Genomic DNA, 23,483 nt, shown 5'->3' with positions numbered 1-23,483 from the left:
AAGGGCACAGAGAAAGTATCCAAATAAACAAAATTAGAAATGAAAAGGGGGATATAACAACAGAAACTGAGGAAATCCAAAAAATCATCAGATCCTACTACAAAAGCCTATACTCAACACAACTGGAGAATCTGGAGGAAATGGACAATTTCCTAGACAGATACCAAATACCAAAATTAAATCAGGACCAAATAGATCATCTAAACAGTCCCATAACCCCTAAAGAAATAGAAGGGGTCATAGAAAGTCTTCAACCAAAAAAATCACAGGACCAGATGGCTTTAGTGCAGAATTCTATCAGACCTTCAAAGAAGACCTAACACCAATACTCTTCAAACTATTCCACAAAGTAGAAACAGAAGGAACACTACCCAATTCCTTCTACGAAGTCACAATTACGCAGATATCAAAAACCACACAAAGATCTAACAAAGAAAGAGAACTTCAGGCCAATTTCCCTTATGAACATCGATGCAAAAATACTCAATAAAATTCTTGCCAACCAAATCCAAGAACACATCAAAATGATCATCCACCATGATCAAGTAGGCTTTATCCCAGGGATGCATGGTTGGTTCAATATATAGAAATCCATCAATGCAAACCACTATATAAAAAACTCAAAGAAAAAAAAAACCACATGGTCATTTCACTGGATGCTGAAAAAGCATTTGACAAAATTCAGCATCCTTTCATGCTTAAAGTCTTGGAAAGAACAGGAATTCAAGGCCCATACCTAAACATAGTAAACGCAATGTACAGCAAACCGGTAGCCAGCATCAAACTAAATGGAGAGAAACTTGAAGCAATCCCACTAAAATCAGGGACTAGACAGGGCTGCTCCCTTTCTACTTATCTTTTCAATATTGTACTTGAGGTACTAGCTCGGGCAATTAGACAACATAAAGAGGTCAAAGGGATACAAATTGGAAAGGAAAAAGTCAACCTATCATTATTTGCAGATGATATGTTAGTCTATCTAAATGACCCAAAAAAATCCACTAGAGAACTCCTACAGCTGATAAACAACTTCAGTAAAGTGGCAGGTTATAAAATCAACTCAAGCAAATCAGTAGCCTTCTTATACTCAAAGGATAAGTAGGCTGAGAAAGAAATTAGGGAAATGACGCCCTTCACAATAGCCACAAACATAGTATAAAGTACCTTGGGGTGACCCTTACCAAACATGTGAAAGATCTGTATGACAAAAACTTCAAGACTCTGAAGAAGGAAATGGAAGAAGACCTCAAAAAATGGAAAAACCTCCCATGTTCATGGATCGGCAGGATTAATATAGTTAAAATGGCCATTTTGCCAAAAGCAATATACGGATTCAACACAATACCCATCAAAATCCCAACTCAATTCTTCACAGAGTTAGAAGGAGCAATTCTCAAATTCATCTGGAATAACAAAAAACCCAGGATAGCTAAAACTATTCTCAACAACAAAAGAAATTCTGGGGGAATCAGTATCCCTTACCTCAAGCAATACTACAGAGCAATAGTATTAAAAACTGCATGGTATTGGTACAGTGACAGGCAGGCAGATCAATGGAACAGGATTGAAGGTCCAGAAATGAACCCACACACCTATGGCCACTTGATCATCGACAAAAAGGCTGAAAACATCCAATGGAAAAAAGATAGCCTTTTCAACAAATGGTGCTGGTTCAACTGGAGGTCAGCATGCAGAAGAATGCGAATTGATCCATCCTTGTCTCCTTGTACTAAGCTCAACTCGAAATGGATTAAGGACCTACACATAATGCCAGACACTCTGAAGCTAATAGAAAAGAAACTGGGGAAGACCCTTGAGGACATTGGTACAGGGGGAAAGTTTCTGAATAGATCAGCAATAGCATATGCTCTAAGATCAAGAATTGACAAATGGGACCTCATAAAATTACAAAGTTTCTTTAAGGCAAAGGACACCATCAAAAGGACAAATCGGCAACAACAAATTGGGAAAAGATCTTCACCAACCCTACATCAGATAGAGGGCTAATATCCAGTATGTACAAAGAACCCAAGAAGTTAGACTCCAGAAAACCAAACAACCCTATTTAAAGATGGGGGACAGAGTTAAACGAAGAATTTTCACCTGAAGAACTTCGGATGGTGGAGAAGCATCTTAAAAAATGCTCAACTTCATTAGTCATCAGAGAAATGCAAATCAAAGCAACCCTGAGATTTCACCTTACACCAGTCAGAATGGCTAAGATTAAAAACTCAGGAGACAGCAGGTGTTGGCGAGGATATGGAGAAAGAAGAACACTCCTCCACTGCTGGTGGGGTTGCAAATTGGTACAACCACTCTGGAAATCAGTCTGGCAGTTCCTCAGAAAACTGGGCACCTCACTTCCAGAAGATCTGGCTATACCACTCCTGGGCATATACCCAGAGGATTCCCCAGCATGTAATAAGGATACATGCTCCACTATGTTCATAGCAACCCTATTTATAACAGCCAGAAGCTGGAAAGAGCCCAGGTATCCCTCAACAGAAGAGTGGATGCAAAAATGTGGTATACATACACAATGGAGTACTATTTCGCCATTAGAAACAATGAATTCATAAAATTCCTAGGCAAATGGATGGAGCTAGAGAACATCATACTAAGTGAGGTAACCCAGTCTCAAAAGATCAATCATGGTATGCACTCACTAATAAGTGGATATTAACCTAGAAAACTGGAATACCGAAAACATAATCCACATATCAAATGAGGTACAAGAAGAAAGGAAGAGTGGTCCCTTGTTCTGGAAAGACTCAGTGAAGCAGTATAGGGCAAAACCAGAACAGGGAAATGGAAATGGATGGGTGGGAGAACAGGGGGCGGGAAGAGGGTTTATGTGACCTTCGGGTAGTGGGGGGCCAGAAAAGGGGAAATCATTTGAAATGTAAATAAAAAAATATATCGAATAAAAAGAAATAAATAAAAAAACTTGAGGTGCTTGAAACACATTAAAAAGAGATTGAAAGCAATGGCAATCTTGATAGAAAAAATTATTCTATTGGCAGTGAAATATGAAATGAATAGGCTGGTAATTAATGTATAAATCCCTTGGAGAGATTATAATATAATATTTGAGTGTTATGTGAGCAAGATACCAGTGTGTATCCCTTACAGATGTCTTTTGAATACAAGTGGTTTCCAGAGACTCATATATCCAAATGCTTAGTCAACAAGCAGTGAAAGCACTTAAGAAGAAATAGGACTATTTTCTGGATGGTCTTTCCCTCAGACTCTGCTCAACCTTTTGTCTTTGTATCTCCTTCTGCGGGTATTTTTCCCTTTTCTATAAGGAATCCAAGGATCCATGCTTTGTTCTTCCTCCTTCTTGGGCATCATTTGATGTGTGACTTCCAGGAATGCATCCTATATACACTTACAAAATCCAGGCACTATTATGGGTGCCCACAAGTGCTGGCTAACTGGAGCTGATATAGCCATCACTTGGGAGTCTCTCGCAGTGAATGACAAATATAGAGGGGGAACTGTCAGTTAGCCATTGAACTGAGCACAGGGTCCCCAATGGGGGAGCTAGAGAAAGGCCCCAAGGAGCTGGAGGGGTTTGAAGCACCACAGGAGGAAGCACAATATGAGTCACCAAGTACTCCCAGAGCTCCCAGGGACAAAACCATCAACCAAAGAGTACACATGGAGTTACCCATGGCCCCAGACACATCAGCAGCAGAGGATGATCTGGTTGGACACCAAATGGGGGAGAGGCCCTTGGTCCTGGAAAGACTTGATACTGTAGTGTAGAGGAGGGCCAGGACATGGAAGCAGGGGTGGGTTGATTGGGGAAGGGGAGATGGCTTGTCAGATTTTCAGGGGATGGGGGAACCAGGAAAAGGGACAACATTTGAAGTGTAAATAAAGAATATACCTAATAAAAATTAAAAAAAAGAAATAGGAATTGTGGCCTTGTTAGAGGAAGTGTAGCTTATTTTAAAGAAGTATAGACTAGCTCGAACCACTCTCAGTGTCTTTTAATTCTTCCTGCAGGTCTAAATACAGAAATCTTAGCCACCTCTCCAGCAACATGTGTGTCCTTATGCTCCCTGCCATTACAGCAATGGACCTCATCTCTGAAACTGTAAACAGGACCCGATTAAATGCTCTCTGTCATGAGTTTCCCTATCCTTGTGTCTTTTCACAGTTATAGAACAGTTGCTGTGATAGAGTGGGTGTTAGGGAGCAGGGTATTGTTGTGATAGGCCTGACCATGCTATCTCTCAGAGGAATAGGGAAGACCTTGGGACTTCAGTCCAGAAAATCACTTGGACACTTGAAGCCGGCCTTAAAAAGATCAGGGAAGACAGTGGTGGTGAGGCAATGTGGAATGAAGCTCAGCTCAAGAAGTTTCAGAGGAGAATATTAGTAAGAGATTTAGAGATAATTATTGTGATATTTTAGAAAAGAATGTGGCTGGGTTTTTCCCTTGTCCTTCAAATCTGCCTGAGGCTAAATTGAAGAGTTTTGGATTAATGGATTTGAAGAGATTTCAAGAGTACCTGGTATTGACTCTATGATGTGCTTATTAATAATCACTTTTTAAGATTAAAAATTCAGGAGACAGCAGGTGTTGGAGAGGGTGCGGAGAAAGAGGAACACTCCTCCACTGCTGGTGGGGTTGCAAATTGGTACAACCACTCTGGAAATCAGTCTGGCGGTTCCTCCGAAAACTGGGCTCTTCACTTCCAGAAGATCCTGCTATACCACTCCTGGGCATATACCCAGAGGATTCCCCAGCATGTAATAAGGATACATGCTCTACTATGTTCATAGCAGCCCTATTTATAATTGCCAGGTGTTGGAAAGAACCCAGGTATCCCTCAACAGAAGAGTGGATGCAAAAAATGTGGTATATCTACACAATGGAGTACTATTCAGCCATTAGAAACAACGAATTCATGAAATTCTTAGGTAAATGGATGGAGCTAGAGAACATCATACTGAGTGAGGTAACCCAGACTCAAAAGGTGAATCATGGTATGCACTCACTAATAAGTGGATATTAACCTAGAAACCTAGATTACCCAAAACATAATCCACACATCAAATGAGGTACAAGAAGAAAGGAAGAGTGGCCCCTTGTTCTGGAAAGACTCAATGAATCAGTATTCAGCAAAACCAGAACGGGGAAGTGGGAAGGGGTGGGTGGGAGGACAGGGGGAGAGAAGGGGGCTTACGGGACTCTTTGGGAGTGGGGAAATCATTTGAAATGTAAATAAAAAATATATCGAATAAAAAAAAAACAAAAAAAATCACTTTTTATGCAAATCTCTAACAAAAAGGACCCAACTGAACAAGGAAATATGCAGCATGCACAGTTGAGAGACTAAGCACCAGAAAGAGTAACGTAGCTAAACCCAATGCTCAAGGCGAAAACAAAATGATGGGCTCCTAAAAAGCAAAAATGTATTAAATACTTTCATATTTTAAGAAAAAAATGATGAAGACACAGTCACAATCAAATCAAAGCAAAAACAAATTCCAAAATGCAAAATAATTCAACATCCACCGACTGGGATTCACTCACAATCTGTGTTCCTCCACAGAGCTTCGGTTACTTCTCAGCCTCTGCCATCTGCTGCACACATGGTTTGTCTTATAGGCGTCCACTGGCCCCGTACCTTTGCTCCTCCTGTTCTTGGTGGTCATCCCACGGCACTGGCATCTCCAAAATGCTGGGGTCTCTTGCGACGTTTGGAGTATACTTTCACCAATAGCAATATCCTGCCACACAGTGCTATCTTCATCAGGTCTTTGTGACCCCTTCATGCCTTCAAAACCAGAACTACCTGGGAGACTGTTCCATTGCTACATTTGACTGTGCAGGGTACAAACTTGGCCATGTCTGTAAGATGGCTTCTTTGTACAGAATCTGAGGAAACATTTTCTAGAAGATTTCAACTCAGTGATGCTGGTCTCTTCTTAATCACCACTAATTTATTTGCTCAAGCTGACCAGGATCTATTGTCCCAGTAATGCAAAGATTTTACTTTATTGGTTCTGCAGTCTCGTTCATCACAGTCCCAGCTAACCAGAACCACAGATTGTCAACTCAAAATAGCAAATGGCCCTGATATAAACTCTAATGTTCCCTTTGAAACTTTACATGCCACAGTCTTCATTGTCTGCACTGCTCTCAACATTCTGATGTTCCAAGCTCCTACAAATATCCCACTGAGCCCTCAATACTCAATGACTTGCCTCCATCTTGGTTCTCGGATGCCAGAGAGATCAGACAACCTAAGGTACGAAAACATAACCTGAGGCCAACATCACGGGGGTCTAAGCCCTACGGGCATTGGCCTGCACCCAGGCCCTTGGCTTTTGGGGGGTGGGCATCAGTGTGCCAACCCAGCCAGGAGGTTGTTTGCCTGGCGCTCGCACCTCCATTTTGCCTACGGACGCCAGAGAGTTCTAGCAGGCAAAGGTGGCTAACAGTCATAGCCCGAGACTAACATAGTTGGGGGGCTAGGCCCGACAGGCCCTGGACTGCCCCCCCAGGTCCTAGGCTGCTTGGTGGGCCATCTGTGTGCCAACCCAGCCAGGAGGTTGTTAGCCCAGCAGACTCTCCTGGCACTTTCAGGGAGCGCGCACACACCACCATCCTGGCCACCTGGCAGAACCAGTTAACACTCATAGCTCGAGGGGAACTTTTCTCAGACCTTGACTTGCCAGGCTTTTGCCTAGACTCGGGGCCTGAGCAACTAGGCTAGCCTTGTGTGCACCAACCCGGTTGGGAGATTGGCTGCCCAGCAGAGTGATCAGCACTCAGAAAAGATCCCACAGCATACATAATCAGCACTCCCTGAAGGAGCAAACAGGCACCATCTAATTCACAGACACAATCTCGGGCAAGGTACACTAGGGCTGCAAGTGCACCCAAGAGGAGGACAGCACATCAGTAATCTGTGACAGGGGAAACCCAGCAATCCAGTGTTGTGGAAATAGCCCTAGAGCCTCACAGGAGGCTCAAACACCAGCCAAAGAGAAGACCAATAACGCCAGAGAACAATATCGCAAAGGGCAAATGCAGGAACGCTACTAACAGAAATCTAGGCAATGTGGCAGCATCTGAACCAAACTCTCCAACATCAGCAAGTCCTGGTTATGCCAGCACACCAGAAAAACAAGATTTGGATTTAAAATCACTGGTCCATGATGCTGCTAGAAGACCACAAAAAGGACATAAATGAATCTCTTAAAGAAATACAGGGGAACATGAATAAGCTAGAAACCCATATAATAGAAACACAAAAATCACTTAAAGAAATTCAGGAGAATAAGGCTCAAGAGATAGAAGCCAATAAAGAAGAAACACCCCCCCCCCAAAAAAACACCTTAAAGAAATGAAGGAGAACTTGAGTCAAACAGCAGAAGTCATGAAAGAGGAAACACAAAAATCTCTTAAAGAATTAAAGGAAAACACAAACAAACAAATGATGGAACTGAGCAAAACCATCCTGGATTTAAAAACAGAAGTAGATACAATGAGAAGACCAAACCTAAGGATTATAGGTATAGATGAGAGTGAAGATTTACAACTGAAAGGGCCAGCAAATATCTTCAACAAAATTATGGAAGAAAACTTTCCCAACTTAAAGAGAGAGATGCCCCTGAATATACAAGAAGCCTACAGAACTCCAAACAGACTGGACCTGAGCAGAAATACCTCTCCTCACATAATAATTAAAACCCCAAATGCACTAAACAAAGAAAGAATATTAAAGGCAGTAAGAGAAAAAGGCCAAGTAACATATAAAGGAAGACCTATCAAGAATCACACCAGACTTCTCATCAAAGACCATGAAAGCTAGAAGATCCTGGGCAGATCTCATGCAGCCTCTAAGAGAACACAAATGTCAGCCAAGACTACTATACCTAGCAAAACTCTCAATCACCATAGATGGAGAAACCAAGATATTCCATGACAAAGCCAAATTTACACAATATCTTTCCACAAACCCAGCTCTGCAAAGAATAATAGCAGGAAAACTCCAGTACAAGGAGGGAAACTACATCCTGGAAAAAGCAAGATAGTTACCTTCTTTCATCAAACCCAAAAGAAGATAACCACTCAAACATAAAAATAACATCAAAAATGACAGGAAGTAATAATCACTATTCCTTAATATCTCTTAACCTCAATGGACTCAGTTCCCCAATAAAAAGACATAGACTAACAGACTGGATAAGGAAACAGGACCCTACATTTTGCTGCATACAGGAGACACACCTCAGTGTCAAAGACAAAAACTACCTTAGAGTAAAAGGCTGGAAGACAATTTTACAAGCCAATGATCTCAGGAAACAGTTGGAGTAGCCATTCTAATATCAGATAAAACTGACTTTCAACCTAAAGTCATCAAAAGAGACACATAAGGACACTTCTTGCTGGTCAAAGGAAAAATCCACCAAGAACTTTCAATTCTGAACATCTATGTGCCAATTGCAAGGGCACCCTCATTCGTAAAAGAAACTTTACTAAAGCTGAAAGCACACGTTGCACCTAACACAATAATTGTGGGGGACTTCAACACTCCATTCTCCTCAATGGACCGATCAGGAAAACAGAAACTAAACAGGGACACAGTAAAACTAATTGAAGTTTTGGACCAATTGGATTTGACTGATATTTATAGAGCATGTCACCCTAAAGCGAAAGAATATACCTTTTTCTCAGCACCTCATGGTACCTTCTCCAAAATTGACTATATAATTGGTCACAAGACAGACCTCAACAAATATAAGAAGATCGAACTAATCCCATGCCTCCTATCGGATCACTATGGAGTAAGAGTGGTTTTCAAAAGCAACAAAAACAACAGAAAGCCCACATACACGTAGAAACTGAACAATGATACCTTGGTCAAGGGAGAAATAAAAAAGAAATTAAAGACTTTTTAGAACTTAATGAAAATTAAGACACAATATATTCTAATCTATGGGACACAATGGAAGCAGTGCTAAGAGGAAAACTCATAGCCCTGAGTGCCTCCAAAAAGAAAATGGAGAGAGCATACACTACCAGCTTAACGACACACCTGAAAGCCCTGGAACAAAAAGAAGCTATTTCACCCAGGAAGAGTAGAAGGCAGGAAATCATCAAATTCAGGGCTGAAATCAATCAAGGAGAAACAAAGAGAACCATACAAAGAATCAACAAAACCAGGAGTTGGTTCTTTGAGAAAATCAACAAGATAGATAAATCCTTAGCCAGACTAACCAAAGGACACAGACACAGTATACAGATTAACAAACTTAGAAATGAAAAGGGAGATATAAGAACAGAAACTGAGGAAATTCAAAAAATTATTAGATCCTACTACAAAAGCCTATTATACTCAACACAACTGGAGAATCTGGAGGAAATGGACAGTTTCCTAGACAGATACCCAACACCAAAACTAAATCAGGATCAAATAGATCATCCAAACAGTCCCATAACATCTGAAGAAATAAAAAGGGTCATAGACAGTCTCCCAACCAAAAAAAAAAAAAAAAAAAAAAAAAAACACATCAAAATGATCATCCACCATGATCAAGTAGGCTTCATCCCAGGGATACAGGGATGGTTCAATATAAGAAAATCTATTAATCACTACATAAACAAACTCAAAGAAAAAAACCATATGATCATCTCATTAGATGCAGAAAAAGCATTTGACAAAATTCAGCATCCTTTCATGCTAAAAGTCTTGGAAAGAACAGGAATTCAAGGCCCATACCTAAACATCGTTAAAGCAATATACAGCAAACCGGTAGCCATCATCAAACTAAATGGAGAGAAGCTTGAAGCGATCCCACTAAAATCAGGGACTAGACAAGGCTGTCCTCTCTCTCCATATCTGTTCAATATAGTACTTGAAGTTCTAGCTAGAGCAATTAGACAACATAAGGAGGTCAAGGGGATACAAATTGGAAAGGAAGAAATCAAATTATCTCTATTTGCAGATGACATGATAGTCTAATTAAGTGAACCAAAAACCTACACCAGAGAACTGGTACAGCTGATAAACAACTTCAGCAAAGTGGCTGGTTATAAAATCAACTCAAGCAAATCAGTTCCTTCCTATACTCAAAGGAAAGGGGGGAAATGCACACAGAAGGAGATACAAAGACAAAAGGTTGAGCAGAATCTGAGGGAAAGACCATCCAGAGACTACCCCACCCACGAATGCATTCTATATACAGTTACAAAACCTAGACACTATTGTAGATGCCCACAAGTGCTGGATGACAGGAGCTGGATATAGCTGTCACCTGGGAGGCTCTCCTAGTGCATGACAAATACAGAGGGGGACACTCTCAGCCAGCCATTGAACTGAGCCCAGGGTCCCCAATGGGGGAGCTAGAGAAAGGATCTAAGGAGCTGAAGAGGTTTGTAGCCCCACTGGAACAATAGAGTCACCCTGTACTCCCAGAGCTCCCAGAGACAAAAGCATCAATCAACGAGTACACATGGAGTTACCCATGGTTCCAGATACATAGGCAGCAGAGGATGGTCTTGTTAGATACCAAAGAGAGGAGAGGCCCTTGGTCCTGGAAAGACTTGATGCCACAGAGTAGAGGAATACCAGGGCAGGGAAGTGGGAGAGAGTTGATTGGGGAAGGGGAGATGGCTTATGGGATTTTCAGGGGAGGTGGGAACAAGAAAAGGGGACAATATTTAAAATGTAAATAAATAATATACCTAATTTAAAAATGAAAAAGAAAAAACCAAATACAGAGTATATAAACATGCTTAGATTGCTAACAGTACATACATTGCATTTATGGGTTGTTTTATTTATTCAGTTTTATAAATTTAGTTAATTTCTCTCGTTTCTACAATAAGCACATGTTGCTTTTATAACGGAAAAAAAAAGTGAGGAAAGGCAAAAACTTCTTTTCTCTCTCCTTTGCCTTCAGTACTTACACATCTTTCAGAATACATAATCACATGTTACAAAATTCATCACAAGTTCAAAAAAATCAAATCATAAATTGAAATAGAAGTTTACAACAAAGAATGTTTACATGCATATCCATTAGGAAGAATTGTCTGGCTAAACATCCTTCATATGTTGTAGCTCCACAGGTTCACTGAAGGTTGAAAAACCATAACTAAGTTATTAGTGAAGTTTTGTATAGATGAGCCCAGTAAATATTTTATCTTCTTTCCTATCACCTATAATAAATCGTTAGTTCACTTTTTATGACCTTTGGTGAGTTGTTTTACAATTTCTTAGAATGTGCTCTGAGTAAGAGAAAGTCTGGTTACCATCTAAGAATAAGTAACTGATGACGCTTGGGCGACTGGCAGAGTTCTCTTTGCAGTTTTGACTATCAGAAAAGGACTAATAGCAGTCCCACTATAAAAAAAGCTTAATAATCACAAATATAATTTTAAGAATTCTTATAGGATCATCATTAAGACTTAAGTCATCTATTTGTCTATACAGCATCAGTACAATACAGTACATCTTCATGGATCTGCAGAGATCTGCTCCAAAGGGATGTGCTATTACTTAGTGATTGTTATATATGTTTAATAATAACAGGAAAAGCATATTAATAGCAGGAATCTTTCCTAAAATAAATCCCTTACTGCCTTGCTTAATAAGGGCACATCTGTCGCAGATTATATAATAATCCGAAGAAGGCTATTTTAGAATGATCACCTGCTAGTTATTAGCTTGTCCCATCATGGCTCATGATAAAAAAAACAACAGGGAACAAAGCAGTAAATAGGGGAGACACAGTAAAACAAAGTATATTTACACACACACACACACACACACACACAGAAATGCCATGATGAATTCAAATAATCTGTTTCTTTTTTGGTAACTTAACAAAGAGGAAAGTTAATGCAACAATATTAAAAGGTGCAACCTCCAAGACATGCTTAGGTCAATGGGCAGTAGCTTAAGATCATTATAACAGGAAGGAGTCATGGCGACAGTGTTGCTAGCACTTGGGATTTTCAGCTCCCTTTTGTTCACATGGTGCATCCTACCATGCAAAGCTTCCAATTACTGACTAGCTCTGTGCTACATGTAGGTCCCCAGCATTGGGTTTCTGAGGTTTATTAGAACATTAAGTCACCTATTATACTGTTTGTTATTTATAAATGAAAAAAATATGAGAAGAAAAATCATACAAGCCACAAGGGTGGAAAGCTAAGAACTTGTTGTAGACAAGAACTTTCTGAACAGAATTCCAGGAGTACACCAACTACCCCCAAGAACAGAAAGGTAGAACTGCATGGAATAGGTTATTTCAGAGTAACAGAACCCATCAGAGCAAATGATGCACAGCCACATTTCATTCAAGTCAGGAACCAACACCCAGAATTTACAAAAGAACTGCAAAACAAACACCCAAGCTGCCACTCAAAAAATGGACTAACAAAAACAAACAAAAAACAATGTCCAATCGTGTGTATATGTGCTTATGCATAAATACAGGCATACATATATATACATAAATATGTGTTAGTTTTCTTTGACATTTGATTTATGATCATTTCATATGAATGAGTGTTTTGCCTGAATATTTCTTTGTATACCTTGTGTGTGTGTTTGTGGTACCCACAGAGACTAAACGATGATATCAGAACTTCCAGAATTGGAATTACTGAGAGTTCTTAGCTGCTAAGTAGCTATTGTATATCCTATTCCATCCTCTGGAAGAGCAGACAGTGCTCTTAGTCACTGAACCATCTTTCAAGCCCTGCACTAAGTATTTTTAAAAGTACTCAATGGCCACAGTCTTCAGGGAAGTGCAAATTATAACTACTTAAAGACACACTTTGACCCAGTCAGAGGACTATTAAGAAAAAGATCTGACTAGCCAGGTCTAATGGTCCATGCCTTTAATCCAAGCATTTCAGAGACACAGGCAGGCAGATCTCTGTGAGTTCAAGACCAGCTTGATGTACATAGGGATTTCCAGGACAGCTAGAACTAAATAGTGAGACACAGTCTCAACCTGCCTCCCCTTCCCAAATGAAAATAAGAAATCTAATAATCAATGTTCAAGAAGATGTGGGGCAAAGAGGAATGCTTACTCACTGCTAGCAAAGCTACAAGTACTTTGGAAATTGGTTTTGAGGCTCCACAAGAAATTAAAAGGAGAATTACCAAATATCCAGCTGTGTACTCCTATGTACCCCAAGGACTTCAGATTCTACCATAGAGGTGCTTGCAAGTCCATGCTTATTGTGGCGATAGTCACAGCCAAGATGTCCATCTTCAGATGAATGACTAATAAAAACATTATATATATATATATATATATATATAATGTGATATTATTCAGTTGCAAATAAAATGTAAAATCATGGAAATTTTAGAATTTCAGGAAAATTAGAATGTTCATGAAAAACATGAACATTAAGCAAGGTAAAAACAAACTCAGATGACAAAACCCTTATGATCTGCCTCATTCTAGACAGTGGTGTGTGTGTGTGGGGGGGGGTGTGGGTGTGTGTGTGTGTACAGGCCTAATTGTGGTTAAAGTCATTTTAAAAATCTGGAAAAGAGAAAGAGAGAGTAATCTTACTAGGTGATGAGGTGGGACCAGGGTGTGGGCACACGGACATGGGAGCCCTGAAAGAAGAGAAAAATCAAGAGTGAGGAGCTCTGATGCAGGAGGCACTGGATGGGAAAAGGGCATGGGGAAAATGGGAGGAAGGAAAACCCCAAAAAATCCCTTTGTTTTCAAGTGTCATAATAAGATAGACTGATTTAGACAATGCCATTGTTCCTAGTGGTACTCACCTATCCGTACAAAGCACTGCCTAGCATGATCGTCAGCAGAGAGGTTTCATCCAGCAACTGATGGAAGCAGATGCAGACAGCCACAGGGAACACTGGGCAAGGCTCTGGGGATCTCTTGGAATAAAGGAGGAAGGCTGGGAGGATCCAGAGGGATCAAGAACACCAGAAGAACCTGGGTCACAGCATCAACTACCCAGGCTTATAGGAGCTCACAACCTGGGGGCCTGCATGAGTCTGCACTAGGTCCTCTGCATGCATGCTATGGTTGTGCAACCTGGTGTTCTGTGGGACTCAGGGCTGCCCCTGACTCTGTTGCCTGGTTTTGGAACCCTTTTCCTCATCCAGCCTTGATATGAATGATTGTGTCTAGTCTTATTATACTCTGTGCCATGTCTGATTGATATTCCTGGGAAGCCTGCTATTGTCTGAAGAAAAATGGAGGAGGAGTGGATTTGAGGAAGGGAGAATGGGAGGAAAGAAGGAAGGGGAAACTGGTAGAGATGTAATATATGAGAGACTTAATTAATTAATTAAAAATAAAATTTGAAGTGAGGAAAACCCTATGGCTGTCACCAAATTGATGAAAAGAACAAAACTACCAAAGATTAAATAAAATGTTATATAAAAAAAGTTTTTTAAACAGCTGTGAGAGAAAAATGACAGGCTATCATTGCCTCAAATAAAGAAAAATCAAAAGCCAAAACTATGAATGAAAGAACCAAAAAGCAAGCAAGCAGACAAACGCAATAAGGCAAATAGTATATTTAATAAAGCCTGTACAGCATGCAGGGTTAATGTGGAGAGTGTCCGCATTCTTTGATTTGTTTTTCTTTTTTTTTAAATAGCATGTCTCTCTCCAGCACTAGTTGTCTTGGTACCCACTATGTAGACCTGGCTAGCCTTGAACTCACAGAGATCCTTGGGCTTCTACCTCCCAAGGGCAGGGATGTGTGTCCTACTGTGTCTGGCTCCACTGTTTGATTCCTTAATTGTGTGTGTACTTTATACTGTTTGACTTCTTCAAAAATAGCTGACTAGGATGAATACTCGTCATACTGGATTTTTAAAGATAAATATCTCTCCTCTTTCTTTCATGTGTATATATTTGTGTGTGGGTCTATGTATGTGTAAGTGCATGCTTGCTTACATCCATGTGTGTACATGTATATGCTATGAAAGCCAGAGATAAAACAGAAAAACTGTCCAACCTGTGGCTTCGTTAAAACTATTTTGGTTATCTTAGAGAATTTCACGAGAGCAGAGGGTCCCTGATTATTCTAGGCTGTCTGTCTGGCCAGTGAGTCCCTAAGATTCCCGTTGGCTTGCCTGCCCAGCATAGCAGTTACAAGCACACCCACATCTGTCTTTTCATGTGGGCATCTGTGCTTTCATGGTAAGCGTTTCACAGACTAAGCTGTTTTTCCAGCACCAGCTGCCCCCTTCAACTTCACTGTCACTTTTACTTACCACCTTGATTGACTGGCAGAGGGACTATCTTCTCTTCATATCTTACGGGGTGAGTCATGGACACAACCAAGTTCTGGAGACCCAGGGTCCTCACAGTTTTCAAAGAGATGTTGTAGATTTTCGTAACAGTCTCTGTGGCATTGGCGTTTGGAGCACAGTACTCTTGTGGTGGGTGCACTGTGACTTCTGAAGGGTAAATGGAGATTACAGGGGCAGGCTTTCCCACAGCTGAACAACGAAGGATATGAAGATCTTCAGAGCCAGGAGCAGACTGGAGTTCAGTTACTAGCTCCGATACAGCTGGGGCAAAGAGAGAGAAACAAAATTACTACAAAAGCAAGTCCTACTAAACTCTCTGCTGTGAGAGGGTAGCATTTCCCCCCATTTCTATATGACACACAAATGTGAAAACACATCCTTATCTGATACCTCCTGACGGATGTCACAAACTGCCAATATCTTCTTCTCTGTCCACTGACTGATGTCTCAACCTCCACACATCTATAAATTATATTATATACATCCCAGCACTTTACATTTATAGCAGCCTAATACAGAACTTGTGTTCTTACTAGTACTGTGGTTTTGCTTATTTGAGGACTAGAGAATACTAATTCCATTAGTTTTCACCTTCTGTTCTTTCTGAGGTCTCTATCTTTTCTCACATCTTCTTCTCCATTCAGTGACAGCACTCTGATACCCTTCTGGGTTTTCTCCACTTAATGGAAGCCAGTGCAGCATAGCATAAAGAGATGATTTGAGGAGGGAGACCGTGCTGCCTGAGAGCACCAAGTTATTAGTTAATCTAATAACTTGGATTAATCATCATCAGATGTTCATTATATATAACTTTCTTTCTCTGGACAACATCCTTAAAAGGTAAAACTCCATGATGTGTACCCCCATAATGGGACCCATCAGGAAGTTATATACTTAAAATGTTAAGGCAGGTTTGTCCTCCTTGACTGCCTTGTGGAAAAGTATTAAACAGACACTTGTAGCAGGCTTCATCTTCAAATGTCACTCCTTGGATAGTCATGAAGGAGGCGCTGGGTTCCAGGATCTTGCACTGCAGTCTGTTTACATATGGTGAGAGAATCTTTTCTCCATATTTATGGCTGTAAGTGCCAATATTGTGAGGCAAAGAGCCTTGAATTTTCTGCCAGGTGATTTGCAAAACATCTTCCAGACTTGTCAAGTTGCAGAAGATGGTCACGTTTCTTCCCAGGACAGCTGTTTCATAATTCTTGTGCTTTATTCTCTGTAAAGACTCTGAAAATGAGGTTGAACATTAAGGAAAATATAGATGCCGACAACCACAGAGGTCCTAACAAATCTTCTTTTTGCCTTATGATCACCTCATTTGCCTCTTCTACACAATAGGAAAGGACACACTCTAGACTGAGGATGTATGATTACAAGAAAGTTTGTATCAAATAGTTTTCCAAAACTGTCTGTGAATCTAAGCTGCACAAAATCATGAGGAACCTCTTTAACACATGAGCTACATTTGTTAGAAACACCCTGTGTTCACCAGAAAGTTCTGTGCTAGTGCTTCACATGGGCTGAGCTGAAGGACTGTGGTCTTCTTGCAATATATTACTTTCTTGCAACCCAGAATTTTCATCTCTATAACTGCCTTAACTAACACTACCTGACTCACAGTGTTGAATCAAATGAAAACACAAGGCCATCTGACAGTTAAAACCACTACAAACATGTTAGTTTTCATAAGTAGTTTGTTCTTTGCCTTCAGGGAAGGATTAAATACACAAGAAAACCCAAATTAGCAACAAATAAGAGGAGGAGGAGGAGGAAGAAGAAGAGAAGGAGTAGGATGGGAGGAAGGAAGGAAGGAAAGAAAAAATGAATGAATGAATCAATCAGTCTGTTTATCACTGGTTCCAGAACTGTCTCTATACTGCAAAGCCCCTCATTAACATTCGTTCCCAGGTTTCCTTTTTCTTTATAGTCTGAGCTATACCATGACAGAGATCTTTCTCATTTATATACTAACTTATTCTTTACTGGTGCTAGGGGTTGAACCCAGCACCTCGTGCTAATAAAAAGCTTTATCATTAAACCTCAGCTCATCTTTTTCTCTCCTTTTAAATTGGTTATTTATTTATTTACATTTCAAATGTTATCCCCCTTCCTGCTTTCCCCTCTACAAACCTCCTTTCCCCTTCTCCCTACTTCTATGAGGTTGCCCCACCCACCGCCCCACTCCTGTCTCACTGTCCTAGCATTTCCCTATGCTGGGGCATCAAGCCTCTACAGGACCTCCCTCCCATTGTTGCCAGATAAGGTTATCCTCTGCTACATTTGTGACTGGAGTCATAGGTTCCTCCATGTGTACTCTTTGGTTGGTAGTTTAGTCCCTGGGAGCTCTGAGGGGTCTGGTTAGTTAATACTGTTGTTCCTCCTATGGGCTTACAAACCCGGTCAGCTCCTTCAGTCCTTCCCTAACTCCTCCATTAGGATCCCCGGGCTCAGTCCGATGGTTGGCTCCGAGCATCTGAATCTATCTTTGTCAGGCTCTGACAGAGCATCTCAGGAGACAGCTATGCTAGGCTCTTGTCAGAAAGCATTTCTTAGCATCAGCAATAGTGTCTGTCAGCCTTTATTCTGACTTGACCACGTTTTTTTGCTTCCTCTCCTCAAATATATTTTTAAAGATTATATTCTCGTTTTCAGTCGTGCTTGCTGTGGGGATATGTGCCCTTGAGTGCAGGTATCAACAGAAAATAAGGGGTCTTTGGATTCCCCGGGAGCTTGATTGTCAGGCACTTGTGAGCCTGGTGATGTGGGTGCCTCCACCAAAACCGGAGTCCTCAAAGAGAGTGTTATTTGCTGTTACTCTTAACCACTGAGCCACCTCTGTAGATCATTAACCCCAACTCTTAAAGTTCATCACCTTGACATGAAGAAAACTCACGGTTTATTAAGCTCTTTATTCTGTCACTCAGTATGAGCAGAAAATAATAGGATAATATTACATAAATTCTTAAATGAGGTCAGCTTGCAATGATAGACAAATCCCTAAAGCAGATTATTTATGTAACAGAAACATCTTAATGAACATGAAGAGTCTTGAGACAAGTGGGTCTCAAATTTAAAACATACATATGCCACTTAAATGTGAACACAGCCATAATTTCAAGAAACAGACACATGTTGTAAAAAGATACCTTTGTATCTGGCAGGTCCGCTACCTTTGTCGTTGCATAGAACAGACATATTTACGTGAAACTATCTAGTTTCAGCAAGGTGTGCACACCTCAGAAGCTGTGTGCCCACCTTCGTTCACACCCTTCCCCCACTTTCTATAGTCGGTTTTTTCAAACATGCTTGCACTGCATGGTTTGCTAGCTGTGTGAGTATACACATCTGTGATTAGCACTCAGAAGCAAGCACACAGCCCTCTTTACTTCTTGTGTGATAGTAAATGGCCTGCAAGTTTGCATTCGTTTGCCATGACTTCCAGCTAAATATCTGTAAAAGGAAATAGAGTTACCTGGTTCTTGTGCACAGAGAGGCAACATGAAGAGATGGAGGATGCAAAGGGGTGAAAAGTCCATTGAGTCTGTTGCTGGAGGTCTTCACTAACAGTCACAGCATCTTGTGTTCTAACTGAACTTTGAAAAGATACCAATTTCCTCCTAATTTCCCCCTCCAAGTTATTCATTAACTTAACTTATCTGCTCTCGTGCCTGGAGTCTTTTTTTTTTTTTTTTTTTTTTTTGTGGTTTAAAATAGTTTACATTTTTTTGTTGATTTTTCTTTTTTTTTATTGAATATAATCTTCATTTACATTTTAAATGCTAAAACCTTTCCCTTTTTCTCCCCTCCCCCAAAATCCCCAACCCCTCCTCCCACACCCTGCTTCCAAGTGTACGCCCCTCTACCCTACCCCCCCACCCCCACCCCCCACCCCCGATTTCCCTTTGTTGGGGCATCTATGGATCCTTCACTGGATCAAGGACCTCTCCTCCCACTGACGCCGGACAAGGCATTCCTCTGCCACATTTTTGGCTGAAACCATGTGTACCGCTTGGTTGATGGTTTAGTCCCTGGGAGTCCTGGGGCATTGGGGGGCTGACATCACTGTTCTTCCCATGGGGCTGTAAACCCCTTCGGCTCCTCCAGTATGCCCTGCCTGGAGTCATTTTTGTAAAGAATGGCATTAAAACTAAATAACTGAAGAAGTGTTTTGCTGGAATATGGATGCATCATTCCATCCACATAGAATCAAAATAAGGCAGCCTCAGAAAGATAGATGTTAAGCTTTCTTCTATTAGTGTTAGATTTAGTATAGATGTGTAAACTACGTATGCATCTCTATACATAACTAGAAAGCAGAAGTCAATAGGTAGGAAAGAGCATAGTGAGAAGCCAAAGGGAGAAAAGAAAAGATGAGAGAAAGGAGAGTTTATGGGAGGTAAATATGGTCAGACTATATGAACCGCTCAAAAGGAATTGTCTTTATAAGACCCACGCAACGATCATCTGTCAAAATCAATAACCTTTCTACAAGCATAAACATTCTTATTTCATTTAATAATCTAATTCTATCTTTTTATATAAATACTATTCAGGATTTATTAAAAAATAAGAGTTGCCCTGTTGTGCCCTCCTAACACTAGAGAAATAAACATCCAGAGAGGGAACCACTGGGTGAATGGAAAGAGAAGTTAATCTCAAGGCAGATTCTTCTAACAACCCCTCCCTTTGCCAATACCTCCCACCGCCTTATGGCTTTGGGTCATAGCACCTGAGCAGGCACCTCAGTCCAGGTAGAATGTAGCTGGCACCAAGGCATGTCTGCCCTGCCCAGGAGGGGAGACAGGCCCTGGGATCATGTTTCCAGTCCTCGGTAACCCCGAGATCTGCTCTCCACAGGGGCCAGGGCTGAAACACCAACTGGAGGCACCTGAGGGGTAGGGGTGATTGGAGGTGGTGGAAGGGAGAGTTGGCAAACAACCTAGGCAAAGAAGCTGAAAGAAATAGGAGGTCCGGCCCCCACTCCAGTTTCAGCCAGTGCCTGAGATCCAGTCCCACCTCCCTTCCCACTTGAAGCCCAAAGGCTCTACTCTCAGCTGAGGATCTTCTGTGGAAGTTTGACAGAGGCACACATGAAAACTGCATCATTCCAGCACATAATTTGGCTTTCAGATGTCCTGGTGGGAAATGAATATGGGGTAGCCAAAGCCCAGAGAACTCTCATCCAGAGAGCCTCGCCCAGTGGCAGGCTTCTGGAAGTTCTCTGGGTTTGGATCAGGGTGGAAGGTCTCAGTGCCATGCTGTGGCTTAGCCAAACCTGGATCACTCTGATCCAGCAGGGAGAAGGTGACCCCAGCAGGCAAAGGGCCACTCAAGGAGATTGTCAAAGGCGCCAGGCAAGACACGAATGGAGACGGAGGGGCGTGTGCCCTCACTGATGCCATTGCTGTTAAGGGATGCAGACACCTGCAGCTTGTAACCGTACTTGTGTGTACAGAAGGCTGGGCTGACGCACTCCAGGTTAGGCTTGGCCTTGGCATCTTTAGGACGACGCCCATAGCTGCCAATCTTCCAGATGAGCACCCCATCACTGCCCATGGGTAGCTCTTCCAGCTCTCTCCGCAGCTCTCTCAGTTCTTGCCGCTACTGGCTCACCAGGGCACACATCACAGCCAGGTGTGGCTTTACACTCTCCTCCACGTGACGTCCCATTGCCAGCTTAGGGCACCTGTGCTTGCAGCCAAACTCTGAAAGGGCAGAGCATGAAGGGCAGAGCGCCCATCCTTCAGATGGGTGGCCAGGTCTTCCCGAGTCGCAGTGCCCACTCCACATTGCTTGGTGCAGGGACCAGGTGGGAATGAGCACTGGTACTGGTGGCTCTAGATGGTGTCGTAAACAAACTTCTTGATACAGTGGGCACAAGTCTGAGCGCGCTTGAGGAACTCAGACGTGGCACGCTGGGCCAACAGTTCCCTCATCGTGCGGGCAGCACGCTTGGTCTCACAGTACACACTCTCTTGGGGACACACACCCTCGTGACTTTCTTAGGCCTCCCCACTGAAGTCACAGCCACAAAAGTTCACACTTGAGGGCTGTGCCTAAGGCAATCCTGCTGCAGGTGGGAGGGCAGCGATTTGGGCAGGGGACTACATCGAAGCTGCACGTGTTCAGGTGGCCCTGTAGACGATGAAGTGGCACACTCCAAGCCTCCAGCCCCGCACCTGGGTAAATCTTGGCATAGTCCAGAGGAAGCTAGTCTTCAGGACATTTGAAGACTCCTTCACTGAGGAACTCCTGCAGGCAGGTGAGGCAGAAGGGGTGGCCGCAAGTGGACACATGCACAGGCTCGCCCATGGGCTTCCCACGCAGTGGACACAGCAGCCACCTCTTGGCGTTTCTCCAGAAACGTGTAGTCTAAGCCGGGCACGGGCGAGCGGGGCCGGGCATGCGGTGGCCCCACAGCCCACGCCTTGCTCGGGCCGCGTTTTCAAGACAAATCCAGCAACCAGAAATTCTGCATTTGAACTATCTATAACCTCACCCTATCTGGAAGACTTCCTCTTATTTGAATTCAGAGAAAACACTGTCCATGTGTTCATGGCCAGAAACTCACTATACATTTACTGTATTACATTTACTGTACTTACATTTAATGTACACAACACATTTACTGGAGGATTCTTTTCTCGATCCCTTATTATTTTTTTAAATAAGCACAGCTTTAAATTTTTCAATGTCTTTAATACACAGAAAATGGATGCTGTTTCTATGAACCAATCAAGTCAGGAGTTATGAACCTCCAGCCAGTAGGCACACAGCTGGGGCGGGGCTTGGAACAAGTAACTGTCGGTAAGGTTGCAGTTGGTTTTGGACAGTTCTGGAGTGAGAGGAAGTTCCTGGCCTTCACTTCTCACATTGTCCAGGACACTCCTGTGCCCCGATGGTGAGACCTCCTGTTGTTTCTCTTTCTGGAAGCTGGCCTTACCAACCAGTACTTGGTCTGTGAACCTTCTCTGTTGGAGGATCGAAGGAAACCACAGCATTTAGCTTTAGAGTTGACTCCTCCATCTAGATCCGTGTACCTTTCTCATTACAACCAAAGACTCTCCCTAAGATTAATTGCCTAAGATCATCGTAAATTTCTGCCTCGCCCCTCAACCATTAAACTTTTTATATGCGTTCTTGAGAAACTACTCGCTGTCAGTTGGATAATGACTTCCCATTGGTGTGGTTCAAAGAAATCATGCCCTAAAAGAAAGTGGGGTGGAGGATTGTGAGCATGGGCTGTTCAGTATGAGTTTCCAGCACTACTGAGTAGAACACCCTCTCTATTTAGGGTCAGTGAGTAGAAAAGGTGTTAAATGTCTCAGAGTTCACTAAGCAGAGATTGAGACCCTCAGTTGTATCTGACCCTAATTGTGAAATTGTGAGGCTTGCACTTTATAGCTTTTTCATATGAGTAAGGATCATATCTCACTGTTTGAGATAGTTCCATCTCTGCATTCCTACAAGATGGTAATGGCAAAAAAAGTTTTCAGGGACAAAGAGAATGAATGCATCTTTCATGCTATGAGAAAGGGAATCTCTCTGAGCTTTGGTTGTCTGGCTGCTAAGGGTAATCAACATGCCATTTTTGAGAGGGTGGACATTAATATCTCCAGTCAAACAAAATCAAAACATTTCATTGGTGAAACAATGTCTGTAACTATAAAGGGAAATCATTTTTCTCATAATGAGACATGGACTCATAAATTTATTGAAACATATAATGGTGGTTTATTCTGAAGAAATTTTGATGGCATTTTAAATCTGATTGTTCTTTCTGTAGCTTTTGTGCAAATATCTTTAACATATTAAAGAATAGTAATATTAGCATTTACAAGTTAATTTAAGATGGGGCCTTTTATTGGGAAAAGGCTATTTGGCATATGTTAAGTCAAAGTTGCAAAGTTTGTAGCCTAAGTATTTACCACACTATAAACACTGCATTAAAACATTGTGTTGAACTTAATCTAGGGTATCCCCAAATTTCAGCAATAATCAAAACTTGTGGTAATTATATAATTTTCTGGAGCTGGTTTGTTAGAATTCAATGTTTTAAAATGATTTGAGAAAGGAGAAAAGTATTTATGGGACTATGCGTTCCAATCTGCAGCTCAGGACCTGAGGCCCCTCTGCTGTATTAAACTCTGAAAGTAGGCAGGGAGGGTCAAAATGGAACTTGTA

The 23,483-nt window shown here is 41.7% G+C and overlaps 1 protein-coding gene and 1 pseudogene across 1 annotated transcript in view; both read right to left on the bottom strand.

The window, feature by feature from the left end:
* Window positions 1-18,799, bottom strand: part of LOC127666140 (nectin-1-like) — a 41,107-nt gene extending 22,308 nt beyond the window's left edge. The window contains exons 1-3 of the mRNA XM_052158886.1: window positions 18,772-18,799; window positions 16,188-16,526; window positions 15,255-15,554 (exon numbers count right to left, since the gene is read on the bottom strand). Of these exons, the coding sequence (XP_052014846.1) occupies window positions 15,255-15,554; window positions 16,188-16,526; window positions 18,772-18,799 (667 nt within the window). The remainder of the gene's footprint in view (window positions 1-15,254; window positions 15,555-16,187; window positions 16,527-18,771) is intronic.
* Window positions 18,800-20,349: 1,550 nt separating this feature from the next.
* Window positions 20,350-22,325, bottom strand: LOC127665634 (TNF receptor-associated factor 4-like; annotated as a pseudogene).
* Between the last annotated feature and the right edge of the window lie 1,158 nt (window positions 22,326-23,483).

Source organism: Apodemus sylvaticus, chromosome 15, assembly GCF_947179515.1.
Source record: "Apodemus sylvaticus chromosome 15, mApoSyl1.1, whole genome shotgun sequence".
Classification (NCBI taxonomy): Eukaryota; Metazoa; Chordata; class Mammalia; order Rodentia; family Muridae; genus Apodemus; species Apodemus sylvaticus.
This window is presented reverse-complemented; position numbering and strand designations above follow the sequence as displayed.